Source organism: Lissotriton helveticus, chromosome 3_1 (genome assembly GCF_964261635.1).
Source record: "Lissotriton helveticus chromosome 3_1, aLisHel1.1, whole genome shotgun sequence".
In the NCBI taxonomy this organism is placed as follows: domain Eukaryota; kingdom Metazoa; phylum Chordata; class Amphibia; order Caudata; family Salamandridae; genus Lissotriton; species Lissotriton helveticus.
The window spans coordinates 914,722,694-914,736,538 of NC_136061.1; the positions used below are offsets into that span (position 1 = coordinate 914,722,694).

General features: G+C 42.6%; 1 protein-coding gene across 2 annotated transcripts in view; it reads right to left on the reverse strand.

The window, feature by feature from the left end:
• Positions 1 to 10,525: 10,525 nt before the first annotated feature.
• The window catches only part of CNR2 (cannabinoid receptor 2), a 113,075-nt gene continuing 109,755 nt past the window's right edge, over positions 10,526 to 13,845 (reverse strand). For both annotated transcript variants that reach the window (XM_078683797.1, XM_078683796.1), the window contains one exon: positions 10,526 to 12,279. In XM_078683797.1, coding sequence (XP_078539923.1) covers positions 11,150 to 12,217 — 1,068 coding nt within the window. In that variant the 5' untranslated portion in view covers positions 12,218 to 12,279 and the 3' untranslated portion in view covers positions 10,526 to 11,149. The remainder of the gene's footprint in view (positions 12,280 to 13,845) is intronic.

Below are 13,845 nucleotides of genomic sequence, written 5' to 3' on the forward strand. Positions count from 1 at the left end.
AACTAGCTCAGATGTATACCCACTGCCAAATTTATTCCGGGCCATCTGGCTAGATTAAAAACATGAAGGCGAGAGGAGAAAATTAGGATTTCTTCACCCCTCCTTTACTACCAAAGTGTCGAAATGTTTCTGCAGTTGGAAGTGTGCCCACAAGAAAGGGTCACTCGGTATTCATCAGGACTCTTTGGGACCCAAAACGGGAGGACCCCTCCAATTCTACCTCCAGTATCTATGGAGAATGCTCCCAGTGAAGCAGAGATACCTTGATCAATACACTAATTGTGTTCGAGTTTCATAGAATAATTCTCTAGAACTGGCGAGGTGTGGGGGTGACCACCTGTAGTAACACTTACATCAAGGTTGGTGTACCACCTTGGAGAGTTTCCAGGTCCTCACCACGTAGGTTCTTATGTATACACAATTTATATACTTCTCATCTCCACTACTCCTCTGTGTGTTGAAGAAAAAGAAAACCTGTGGATTGTGTTTTGATACTATATGAACCTTGAGAATCTATCAATCTGCTGTAGAGTAAAATCCTGTTGAAATTGGTTATTGATGTCTAATGGCATCTATAGGTTTCAATCAGTTCTCTTTTTTTACTTCAATTCTGTTGAGCTCCATATGGATTATAAGCAGTAGAACATCCTCCATTCATTCTGCTGGACCTTATGTTGACCACTGTCTGAAAACCAATATTCTGTAAAAGCATCTAACACATGCCATTGGTAACTGCTCAACTGGAAATAGCATGTACAAATGAGAAATACATGCTGATATTTTTATTCATATTGGCTTGGAAAATTACAATCTATACTTTAGGATTTAATCCCACAAGAAATGAGATGCAATAATTATAAGAGAAGACAATGCTGTATACATGTTGGGATGAAAGCAGTACATACATTCTATAAAAGGAATACGTTTGATATGTTTATCAGAATGCGAAGAAAACAAACTGGGAAAGATTAACAAATAAGTACATTTCCATATTAACCATGTCCAAATTGTGCACAGCAGAAAATTAGCATAGAAATGTATGTGGAGAAGTGTGGCTCAATGGTTAGAGCGGCAGACCCTGATGCAGAGGTCTAGCCCGGGACCAGGGTTCAATTCCCCGCCTCGGCGGGTCTTGGGCTCAAAATTCCACGGACCTGATAATTCTCGCCTCGTGCCTATTCCAATCATGGAGTCCCACTCTGCAACTCTGGGCAATAGCTTGCTTAATCTCCACAACAACCCCCACAACACCAAGGATGCCTGGCCTCCACCTTGGGGGTTCCCAGGAGTGGACACCTCACAGGGAAAGCCAGGATGGGTTCCACAGCGGTATTCGTACAAGCGCCTTGAGACCCTTGCGGGTGAGTAGTGCGCTATACAAGTATCAATTTACATATTTACATTTATGTGAATCACATAATTTGACATTTTACTCACAACTGTCCTTGATCCACAGGCTGGAGAGTACTCAAAATTAAAAATATTTTTAAGAAGTTAATTGACAATTTCTTGACAAATATTTGTTGCTGTGACTGGAGGAGGGGAGTACATTTTTGTAAGGTTCACTCGTTTTTTTTTTTACTGAATAGGTGGTATTTTTGGTACAAATGGAGAGTGCTTTCTGGAATGCCGGAGCATAAAGCGAGGGAAGTGCTGAAAATTAAGTGCAGTGACAGATGGTGAACTTAATAGTAATATGGGCTAATGTAGACACCAAATACTACTCAATCACTTTATGAAGTAGTCTGTCTACCACTTGGGAAACAGAATGCTTCTTCAATTTGAAGAAAACCATAGGAAACTGTTGAAGGGTGCAGAGACACAATATTGAATAAAAAAATACTGACAAATATCGTGGGTCAGAAATATCGACAACAAGAATATTGTGGTCAAGAATATCGACTGGAAGTAAGTAATATACATTTTAAATCATTGAGGTGTTCAATATCATTTACAAAAATAGTTGTTAAAAATATTGTTTGTTTATTTGTTTAAGTGATGTTGTCAGTAGCCTGCAGGCTCTACCACTGTGATTCGAGTTGGACACTAAGTCATCTTGTTTACTCCCACAGACTCCCCTGAGATCTCTCATGGGATTAATGGTGATCTAAAGACCCAGTTTTTCAACCCTGAAACTCCAGTTTAAGCCTTTTCAAGTAACGACTGCTTTGGCCATATACCAGTGTTTCAATCCAATATTTATGTTTATCAGAACAGACCCTGATTGCGATATTACTTTTTCAGGAATTACCTGTGATAAATTAAATCCTCTGATCATGACAGTTGGTTTAAACAGTTCATCCTCTTTAAGTAAGTCAGACTTGGTGCATATTTAACCATAAAGACAACAAAGAGGTCCCATTGTTTCCATCTCAGTTTCAATGGTAATCATATGATTGTTCATTTGCAAATTTACTCAATGTGCGGATATTATAGATTAATAGCTGTCTCTTCAATTCCCTTGTTAAAATACAAATCGAAATATTGCTGAGAAATATCTTTGTCTTTAATATGAAAAAATATGGACGCCACACCACCCTTGACAATTCTGAATGTGGAGCTGCAGCCCCATGTCCCCTTGTTTTAATCATAGGTGTTAATAGAATCAGTATTACAAATGAATGCTCAATTTATGAACTATTTTGCAACACGGAATAAACACTACCATTGATTGTTGATTATGTTACTTTTTAGGGGTCATCGGTACATATGTAATAAATTCGTCCTGATGATGGTCACTTTGATTTGTCTTGATAAGACCGAAACATCGACCTTCACGTCCACTTCTGTCACTACCGACATCCTGCGTTCAGTTACTTACTTCGAGTTTAGCAGTAGTCACTGCATCAATTGTAACAGTTTGGACTTTTTCTATTGTACTGTTGGATAGATTGATATATTCCTTGTACATTAGAACTGTATAACATGTTTTAAGAACTGATGAAGAACCCTGATAATTGTTTTAAAATATTAACAATTTTGATACATAAATATCCTGTGTTGCGCTTTTTTGTTCTGGCTAGTGTGGTAGCTGATATTGAGACCTTTGTGCTTTGGTCTAAAATAATTAGACATTTGAATAGAATACAGCAACTGATGCTCACAGTTATGGTCTAAAAACTCTTTTTAATAGAGATTCCTGGTGCTGTTGAAAAGATTGTTAAACAAATCCCTTGCTGGCAATTTAGTTTTTTAAACGTATGGCTGCAGGTAGATTTAACTACCTTTTGTCCTGTGCTAATGTCACCCATCAATGAAACGATGGACAGCATGTTGGGGATGGTTAAACATAGCGCTACTAGCTTTACATCATGACTTTCTCGTGACCTAAAATAGCTTCTACAATTTAAGATGCCTGGAGTAATCCTGCCAACTCTTGCTTAACTGTGTGTATTACAGGCAAACACTTAGGGGCAGATTTATGAGGCCCTTGCGCCTCTTTGCGCCGCAATTACGTCACTTAATTTGACGCAACGGCGGCGCAAACTATGTGCCCTATTTACAACGTGACGCATCTAGGAGATGCGTCAGGTTGGAAAGCCCTGCGCCATAAGGAGGCGTTCCTGCGCAGGGGGGGGGGGGCGTTCCTGCGCAGAAACGCCTCCTAAAATTGGCTGAGTGAAATCTATGAGATTTCACTCAGTCACTTTCTACGTCAATTCCTTACGCCTGCTTGAAGCAGGCGTAAGGGTGATGCACCATGCATTGTAGGGGTAGCCCCTGTGCATTGCAGGAGTCATGTCGCACTTGCGACATGACTCCAGCAATGCGCCGCCCATACGCCGAAAGATGGGTCACGCATCTTGCCTGCCTTGCACCATGGTGCGCCGCATTGTAAATGCGGCGCACCATGGGTGGCGGAGCTGTGGCGCACTGTGGCGCACATTAACTGGCGCATCCCTGGGGATGCGCCAGTTAACATAAATCTGCCCCCCAGAATGCAAATCTGGTGCAATGGTATTTGTCAATACTTGTTTGCTTTTAACCAAACTATGAGGATATGCTGTGTTAGTTTGTTGACGTGTGTAGAGGAATTTTCAAATCGCATAACAGAGCTTTCTTCTGTAATCTAGACATTATCATACTGAATAGCAAATTGTCCAATATAAATCATCTTCACCAAAATATATGCAACTGAAGAATAATTATATGAATCGAGATTTAAAAAAATACCCTAAATGGAATTTAAAATAATGAACAAAAATATCTATGAAACGGTTAGTGATGTTTTTTCTATTCTTCTCTTGTGAAGCTGTAATTGACGAAGATAAGTAAGCCCAGCCTAAACTGTGATTTGTCCCTTGTTCGTATTGTTATTACCCCACATTGTGTCACTCTACATTATTTTAAGAACCACCGAAGAGCCCCGGGATCTGAGGCATGTAATTTTGTTTTGCCTCCTGTGAGTCTGTTCTACGGAACATGATCTTTGTCCTACGAAAGACTCAAATAGGTAGACTGTATGTCAGAAAACGATCGTCAGAAATAGTCTTACATAAATATCGCATCATAAATTCACAAAAATATTGCACCAATAGGTGTAGCTTTCCTATTATTTATGTAAGAAGGTATTCTGGGAACTTTTTTTATATCAGAATATTACATACAGAAGCATAGGTTGCCATATAATCGTTTCTGAAATATGGTTTCCAAAAATATTGTCCTATTTCGTGTAGATGTTCTATTAACTCCAATTGAGCTATGCTTTAGGACACAATATTTGGACAACACATTTATGTCAGATGATAGTCTAATAGCAAAACAAAATTCTGGCACCACAGCTCGAGAATTATATTCTGGTACGACACCAAATAGGAGTGACATGGACCAAACCAGGCAGAGTGATGTGTAGTTGTGGATGTATTGGTACTACAAGTGAACAGCAAAAGTGCTTACCTTTGTATGAGGCAACCTCCCCAGCCAGCTTATAGTCTCTGCTTTTCACCCATTTCCCCTCAGGGACATTTTGTCCTCCTTTGGGGTTTGTGACTCTAGATTCCTTTAAGAGCTACCTTGACATTTAAATTAATGGTTATAGTGTGTTAGGCTAGTTATCCAGCTCCAGTATTTCACTACCTAGCCAGAAGGTTTCTTATGTCCTTGGCTTCCTCTTCTGGGACATCCTTATGGGTGCACTTAATCATTGTTTAAGTGATGGCATGCAAAGTTGCTACCTAGAGGAGCTGTCCCCTTGTCAAATAAAATACTAATAATATAGAGCAACCAGAGTCGAGCCCCAGAGACTCAGAAGTCTGCAAAATATTCACACTAGTCAACTAAGAAGTCAGTCTGTAACAACTCCATTCAACACAGTTTGATGTAATGAGACACATTTCTCTTTAACACCATTACCTTTTAAAAACGCCTACATTTTCTCCGACTATAAGCATTCCTTTTACTGGGAGGAATTTTGTTGCATTACCTTCACGCCATGAAGGCATTTAAAGTACCATCTGACAATCTTTTCCAAAATGTTATTCATCCCTTGCCATTGGTAATCAAATCTCAATTTTCAGTTCATCTTGGCGATTTCTTCAGTGCGTCATTGCAACCACTTTTTGATGGCAAAGCATGGAGTGGTAGCAACTCCAGTCAAAACAGATTTTTCAAACACAGCTTCTCTTGCAGTGCCAACTACCTTTCGAGCTCTTCTCTAAACTCACTCCTGTCCGACAAACCTTTCACACCCACTCTCCAATCGCTCATAATACCAAATATGTTTCTGACCTCCTTTATCGAATCACCTTTCGCCAGAAAACCCATTATGTCAATGCAAACTCTTTCCAACGTCTCCTCACTATCTCCATCTCTTTGACCACTGGAAAACGCAATTCACAGTGAGTGATTCACTGGGTAAACTCCACCCAGAATCTATGATCCTTTGCTTTTAGATATTTATGCTATCTCATTCACATTTCGTTACTTTTGTGTGCCGTTTACACATGTTCACAATGATGATGCCAACATCCTTTACAATGTGGTGTAATGACCCCTCAAGCTTATGATCAGGAGTAGTTGCGTTTAACTCTCTGGTGTTTGGGAACTCACTGACAAAGCAACTAAACCTTGCTTTGAATTGATGCTTTCTCTTTAACCTTTTTCTCTTTTCTTTCAATGGAAGACCCCATCCTGAAATTTGGCCAAAACACTGTTAAAGTGTTCCTTACATTCCTGCATATTCTTGCCAGAAACAAAAACATGATTTTGAGAAGGTTGAATTTCTAGAGGGCATACAAACATATGTTCCAGAATCCTTTGAAACACCAGGTGCTGAGTACTCTGGACCACTAAATCAAACTCGAGGTATGGAAAAATGGGTGTGAACATCCACAACCATATGTTTGTAGGCATTCCCAAACTCCTCTCCTTCCCCTTTCCATCCTAGAAAGGGTCAGATTTTTACACCGAACAAGGACTGGTATAAATCCCTTTCCATTGTGGGAAGGGGGTTCTCCATGAGAAAGACATTTCTTATGTACAGAAAAAAAATGTGCATTTGCACAAGAGATCTTCATTCTCTGTGTGAGAAGGTAATCAAAAGTGAGTATGTATAATAAAACCGATTCAATATCTTTATTCGGCAAATTAATCACCATAAAAGAATACATATGCAATATACAGTTCCAATTCTCCATAAAAATTATTAAAATACGAATAAAAGAAAGAGGTGCACCACAGTCACTAGTTTGCTACCAGCGGGTACAGCATCAGACCGTAGGTCCCCCCGAATGCAATTTCAGTAAACGTGAGCGCGTCATCCACGCACTACCCAAGAATTTTGCCACCCCGCAAATCATGATGGAAGTTGAAGAGTCCGTAGAAAGTACACGTAGTGCCTGGCTATGGCACCTCAGCCCCAGTTCCCTGCAAACAGGTTTCAACCAAAATTTCCGAGCCCCTTTGTAAGCTGGACAGGCAAAAAATAGATGGGCCACAGACTCCTTTGGTGCTACACAACCAGGACATGAACGCAAGGGGGCACCAGGGTTTGACCACCTCACCGTGAAATCATGCACCGGAAGCGTCCCATATCGCAGTTTTAAATATAGCGCTCGATCTAAAGGTTTGGTTATCAGGTCAAGGAAGGGCTCCAATTTTCTCACACATTTAAATAACAAAAATTGGTCCGTGAGTGAGCCCTTATCCGTAACCCTCAGCGCGTTACTCTGTACCCAGTCCCAATATAGCTTTTTGATCACTTCCTTGGGTGGCGGCGATTGTGACTCCCATGCATCTCTTAGCCCCAGGTTAAGAGCCAGGTCTTTCAATTTGTTCAACCATCCTATTTTTTTACCCGTATCCAGTAGAAGGAGATCGTCCAACCCTTCAGCATATTTTGCAAGCTCCTCAGTTCTTCTTAAACGAGTCCAAAAGAGCAACGGGCGTAACCTTACCAAGTCCTTTAGTGCTCTTCTGCCCAGATCTAGTCTCAGGGGGATCAGTGGGGTGGAAGTAGGAAGAGCCACCACCTTCCTTAGGAAATTGTTTTCCGCTGTCGATAGTTCTGAGACATTTTCAAACCCCCAAAGTTCGGAGCCATATAGTGCCGCAGGGAGAATCTGACCCTCATAGATGGCCATAGCCGGGGAGACAGGTTTACTACATGATTCGCGGAGCTCCCTCAAAGTCACCCCAGATACTCTTTGGTGACTGAGTAACATTTTGGCCAAATGGTCCTTCCAGGTCATGCGACTATTTATCCGAACACCAAGATAGTCAAAGGACTCGACCAACTCCAGAGGAACACCATTGAGCAAGAAGTTATTTTTGAATCTTTTAGAGGGGGAGAGTGCCATCAATTTAGTTTTCGAGGTATTGATGGTTAAGCCTCGGATGGTACAGAAGGAGCTAAACCAGTTCAAGAGTTTTTGCAAACCCACTGGGGATTTGGAGATTAATATGGTGTCGTCGGCGAAGAGTAAAGTGGGGATTCTTTCCCCGCCAGGGATGGGGCATCCGCCTCCTCCCCCTTCAGATGGTCCACCACTCCATTCACGAATAGGGAAAAAAGGGTCGGAGCCATAACACAGCCCTGGCGTACTCCTCTCCTCACAGGGACCCTATCTGTTAACTGTCCCTGGGATCCCCATCTGACCCTCGCGTAATTCCCCTCGTGGAGCTTTACGATTAGGTTCAGGAGTCCACTGGGAAATCCCATCTCACCTAGGATTTCCCATAATTTTGCGCGGGGGACCAGGTCGAAAGCCGTTTTGAGATCTATGAAGGCCATATATAAACTGCCTTTCTTGATGGTAACTGCCTTCCAATAGATAACAAAAAAGCGAAAGACCTGGTCCATCGTGCCTACCTTTCTTCTAAAACCCGCTTGTAGGTGGGAAAGAATACTGGCCTCCTCCATCCAATCTCCTACTCTTGAAATGATGACCCTGCCAACCACTTTCTGAATTATATCTATCAGACTGATAGGTCTGTAGTTCGCAGGGTCATCTCTTGCCCCCTTCTTGAACACGGTTACTACCTCTGCCCCCTTCCAAGAATCTGGCACCTGGTGACCCCTGGTAATCAAATTCATTATTATAGCTATTAATTTGGCCCAAACTTGTGGCTCCGCTATCAACAGATCTCCAGGAATCCCATCCTGCCCGGCTGCTTTCTTGGGGGTCAGATGATTGATCGCCATCACAACCTCTGTGGTCGTAAAAGGAAGGTCGTCCACCCCTAGGGAATCCCCGTTACCCAAACTATCTGCCCCAGGGCTGGCTGTTTCCTCAATGCCTCCATATAGGGATGAGAAGTGATCAAACCATTGCTGACTAGTTATGTGTACAGCCAATGGTTGCGATTTCCCCTGCCTAGTTCTATTGATCAGATCCCAAAAAAGGTTCGGGTTCCTACTACTCACAGCATTGGATAGGTCCTGCCAATGCTGTTCCTCCCACTTGCGTTTGGCCAGTGATAATGCTTTGAATTGATGCTTTCTCTTTAACCTTTTTCTCTTTTCTTTCAATGGAAGACCCCATCCTGAAATTTGGCCAAAACACTGTTAAAGTGTTCCTTACATTCCTGCATATTCTTGCCAGAAACAAAAACATGATTTTTAGAAGGTTGAATTTCTAGAGGGCATACAAACATATGTTCCAGAATCCTTTGAAACACCAGGTGCTGAGTACTCTGGACCACTAAATCAAACTCGAGGTATGGAAAAATGGGTGTGAACATCCACAACCATATGTTTGTAGGCATTCCCAAACTCCTCTCCTTCCCTTTTCCATCCTAGAAAGGGTCAGATTTTTACACCGAACAAGGACTGGTATAAATCCCTTTCCATTGTGGGAAGGGGGTTCTCCATGAGAAAGACATTTCTTATGTACAGAAAAAAAATGTGCATTTGCACAAGAGATCTTCATTCTCTGTGTGAGAAGGTAATCAAAAGTGAGTATGTATAATAAAACCAATTGCACATTCTTTTCGTATTGTTCTCCTCCTGCGAATACGGTAATCAAGCTTATGCGAATATATTTGTGGTATTTAATCACAGAAGTTGGTCATTTCAAGTGTAGTTATTATTATAAAACCAAAGAGTATTTAGACGGTTGATAATTGTGTGTTTCATTTTGTTGCCTCTTCAAAGGGACACTGTCTAATGCAATGAAAATAGCTGGAAATAGCTGAAAGTCCACGATACCACGCATTTTTAAAATATTTACACGGAAAGTCTTCAACAAGCTTCCAAATAATCTTATAAAAACTGTATACAAAGAGCGATGAGCGAGTGACGATCTTCATGTCTGGCTATAATGGGGACAGGCATAACTGAGGGCTGCTGGAAGCCAACAGCCTTCACTGGGTGTCTAGCTGGCTGCTTTGGCGATTGGCTAGCTATCTGACTTGGGTTGGCACACTGATGGAGTCATTAAAGCCAGGGGGTCTAGAAAACCAAACTCTGCGACTCAAGAAAATCTACAAAATGTATCAATGGTATGATACCTATAACTCTAGTCCAGCTAGAATTGAATAAACATACAACCATTGCGGTATGGCCCAAGTGGCGTTCTTCTGATCCTCTGCCATCTGTTTGGGATACAGGGGAACTTTGGGAAGGTTAGGAAAGCAGAGGGTGAACAAGCTGAGACATCAGCAATGGAGAACAGAGCTGGCAATGACAAAATATGGGATAAATAAATCCGGGTAGATGAAAGGGGATGGAGGTAAGAGAAAAGTATAGCCTGAAAGAATAGGGAGGAGTAACGTGAATGGGTAGAGGGTGGGGAAATCGCCTGAGAAGGTGAAGAGAGAAACATCCATTGTGGACGAAGAAAGTGTAGAGATATTAGAATGGGGTCCACAAAATGTACTACAATTCATATGCCAACAACAAAAGGGAAGAGTGCATTAACCCCTTCGCTGCGGGGGATATTCCCCCGCTGTGCTGGGGGGGAGGGGGCGCGCACAGCGCTCACATGCTCATGACGAGCTCAGCTCGTCATGAGGCACGGTGCTCCTGTGCTCATGACGAGCTCAGCTCGTCACGGCCACACCCGTTCCCGTGGAACGCTCAGCACAACAGGGGAATTATCCCCGCATGCGAGCGTTCCATGATGAGCTCAGCTCGTCATGAGCATTCAAGGGGTTAAAGGAGTGCAGTCGAACAATACCAGAGCAACTGTGGCAAAATAGTCAATGTCAGTCCTGTCACATAGTATCAGTCACTAACCACCAGATGCAGACAAATGTGTTCTCCGCAGACAGATAGTTGACGTGAAATGAATAAAGGAGGCTCCTCATCAGCTCCAGTTGAGGGGAGGAGATCGATCAGAATCGCTTAATTGGATGTCGAGTATTCTTGGAGTCCACCAAGAAGTCAATATTGACAAAAGGGGCTGACCTGAGGTGAAGATCAGTGGGTGCTGTTCAGAGTAGGTTTTCCCACATATGCAAGCTGGCGTTTGCAAGTCAATTATTCGATTTGGTCATTTGACCTTCAAAAAATGTAAAATCTACTGTGTTTATAAATGTAAGTATGTATACAGCTACGCAGTTGGAGCCACAAATACAATAAGGAAGTCACCAGGAGCATACTGTTAGGTTCTCTTCTTTTGTCAGTCATACACGTGCCCATTTTCTTTTGGGACGGGCTACACTACTGAGATATTGTGTTTCGGAACAAAGTTCTGAGAGGAACAATCCATCAATGTACTTCCAGGGCACAAGGGGTCGAATCAGAAACGATACCAGCTTCCGAGTTATTCTGATCATTGGCCCCTTCTCGGTTACAGCCTGGAATCCAAAGGTGAATACGGAGGCACGACAGGCCCTTCTTCAGCCTATGCCACATGTCCCTGCTCCTCAGTGAGTAGACAATGGGATTGACCAGGCAGCTCAAGAGACAAAGGTTGCTACAGAAAGCAAAAGCACTCATTATGCCTTCAGTAAGGTTATCAAACAAACTGTACATCATAAGAAGCAAAACCGGGGCCCAGCATAACATGATTACTGCGAGAACCAGGACTAAGGTTTTTGCAAGCAGGACGTTTATTTGCATTTTGACCTGCTCAGGCGTCTGCCCGGCTTGCTGCCTGTGGTGGTTCATGCACACAACCTGCTTGTGGGCTTTCAACAAGATGTGGCTGTAGCTATAGACAATAAAAGCGAGCAGTAACATGACCAGGGAGATCCAAAATGTCAAGTAATTGTTATCAATCAGGGGAAACAGTTCTGAACATCGAGAGTTTAATCTACAACAATTCCACCCCATTAAAGGCAAGTAGGCTATAAGGACAGCGAGACACCACGTCACAGCGAGAGCCACCAATGCTCGTTTCTTTGTGACCACGGACTTGTATGCAAAAGGCTTGTGTAGGCAGATGTAGCGATCGAAGGCGGTGAGCAGCAGGCTGCCAAGCGACACTGTGAAAGAAGCAGTGACACCGCCAAGTTTCAGTAGGAAGACGTTAGGCGAGCCCGCTCCTCCAAAAACATGAAAATCCACAAAGCTGTAGGTGAAGCAGATGCTGGCCAGGAGGTCTGCCAGGGCCACGCTGGCAAGGAACAGGTAAGAAGGCTTTCTCCTGAGGTAGGCGGATGAGAGGATGACGCACAGCACTACAGAATTTTCTATAATACACAAGGATCCGACAGTGCAGCTGAGCAGAGCGAGAACGGTTTTCTGCCAGGTGGTGTTCAACACCATGTAGTTTTCCAGGTGCTTGATCCTTGAGGCGCAGTCTGTGGCATTTTCCACCCTCCGTTCATCCATTCTCTTTTGTGGGGTAGGGGTTCTCTTACACAGTCCCTTCACTTCAGAGTTTACATTCAGAGCTGGAAAAAAATAAATATAAAATATTAGTAATATCTGCTAATTCATAGCTAAATCATCCTGAATGAAAACACCAAATCCCTGAAAAAGTGAATGGAAAATAATATAAAAAATTAACATCTTGTTGCTTACATATACGTTTCTACATTGAAATACTACTGTGTTACTTCTGTGGATTGGTAGTGTGCAATATTTGGTGCATAATCAGGCGCACTGGGGTTATGAGATTCTGCAACTGTGTGTTCTTCAAAGGTATGAATTCACTGTCTTTGCCACTAAATCCACATTCTGCTGCATAACTAGCAAATTGTTTCCAACTGAATGGAACAAATGTTACAAAAAAAGGACCACAGGTGGTTCTGCACAGTGACAGTCCCTTTGCAAATGTTAACTGTTAACCCTTCAGCTGCTGACTGTTCTATTCAGATGTTAAATCGGTACTAATGGGATGAGACGTTTGCCCAGACAACATTGTGTTGTAAATTGTCAAAACTGTCAGCTAATACGGCAACAAAATATACGGTAATATGTTGTATAATTTGACTTTACTTTGTGCATAATGTAGTCACCATTGCAACATAATTTGGCTCTCCATTGCTGCATGATTCTAGTGGCCCAGTGCATAAATCAAAAGGCTGGAGGTGTCGTAAATCGCGGACCCTAGGCCCATATAGAAATAATGGCACAGACACTGTGGTGATGCTTAGTGAACTGGCCACAAGCACGTCACTCAGGCCCTTTTATTAGCAGGCCCACGTCGCTCTGTCTACTCACTGCCTGTGGTTGATGGGCGTGGGGTGTACGTGTCTGGCCCTCAAGAGTGTGGCTGGTAAACTTGTGCCTGCTGGGACACTAGCAAACACAACAGTTGATGGACAGAATGCAGAACAATGTCATACATTCACCCCAGTACAGAGATCTGGGCCTAAATCCATCGTTGTTTTGCACTCTACACCACGCCAGTTCAGACATGGCCATATGCAAATCAGCCTTGACCCTGTGCATCATGGGAACAGTCCAGCCCGAACTGCCAAGCCATGTCTTCCCTGGACCGGAATGAAGCATCCTAGGACCGGTTTCTGGCTATCAGCCGTCATCAACCAGGATAGCTTAAATCCAGTGGTGTGGAGAGCACGGGACTCACATCTGAGCATACCCATCCCACTCGGGATGACAAATGCAAAAACAGTTGATGGACAGAATGCAGACATTAGAACATGTCCAGCAGGACACAACAGTGTCCATCACTGGCTTATGAAAGCCAGATTATACAATATTTTAAACATAACAACTATGTAAATGATTTGCATTTCGAGGTAATGAATACAAATTTAGCCCATGGTAATAGCATGAGTTTTTGCACTGATCTGGCCCTCTTGGACGAACGTTGTAAAGACGAAAGCCAAGTGTTGTAAACCACCAAAGGCCCTGTATTTTTTTTAAATCAAATTCATCCATCAGTTTATTACATATTTGTACATTATGTTTGTTATTCATCTCAATTTACAGAAATACAAGAATTCGAAGGTGCCCAGCCTGTATTTTAATCAGCTGTGGCCCAAGAGTAA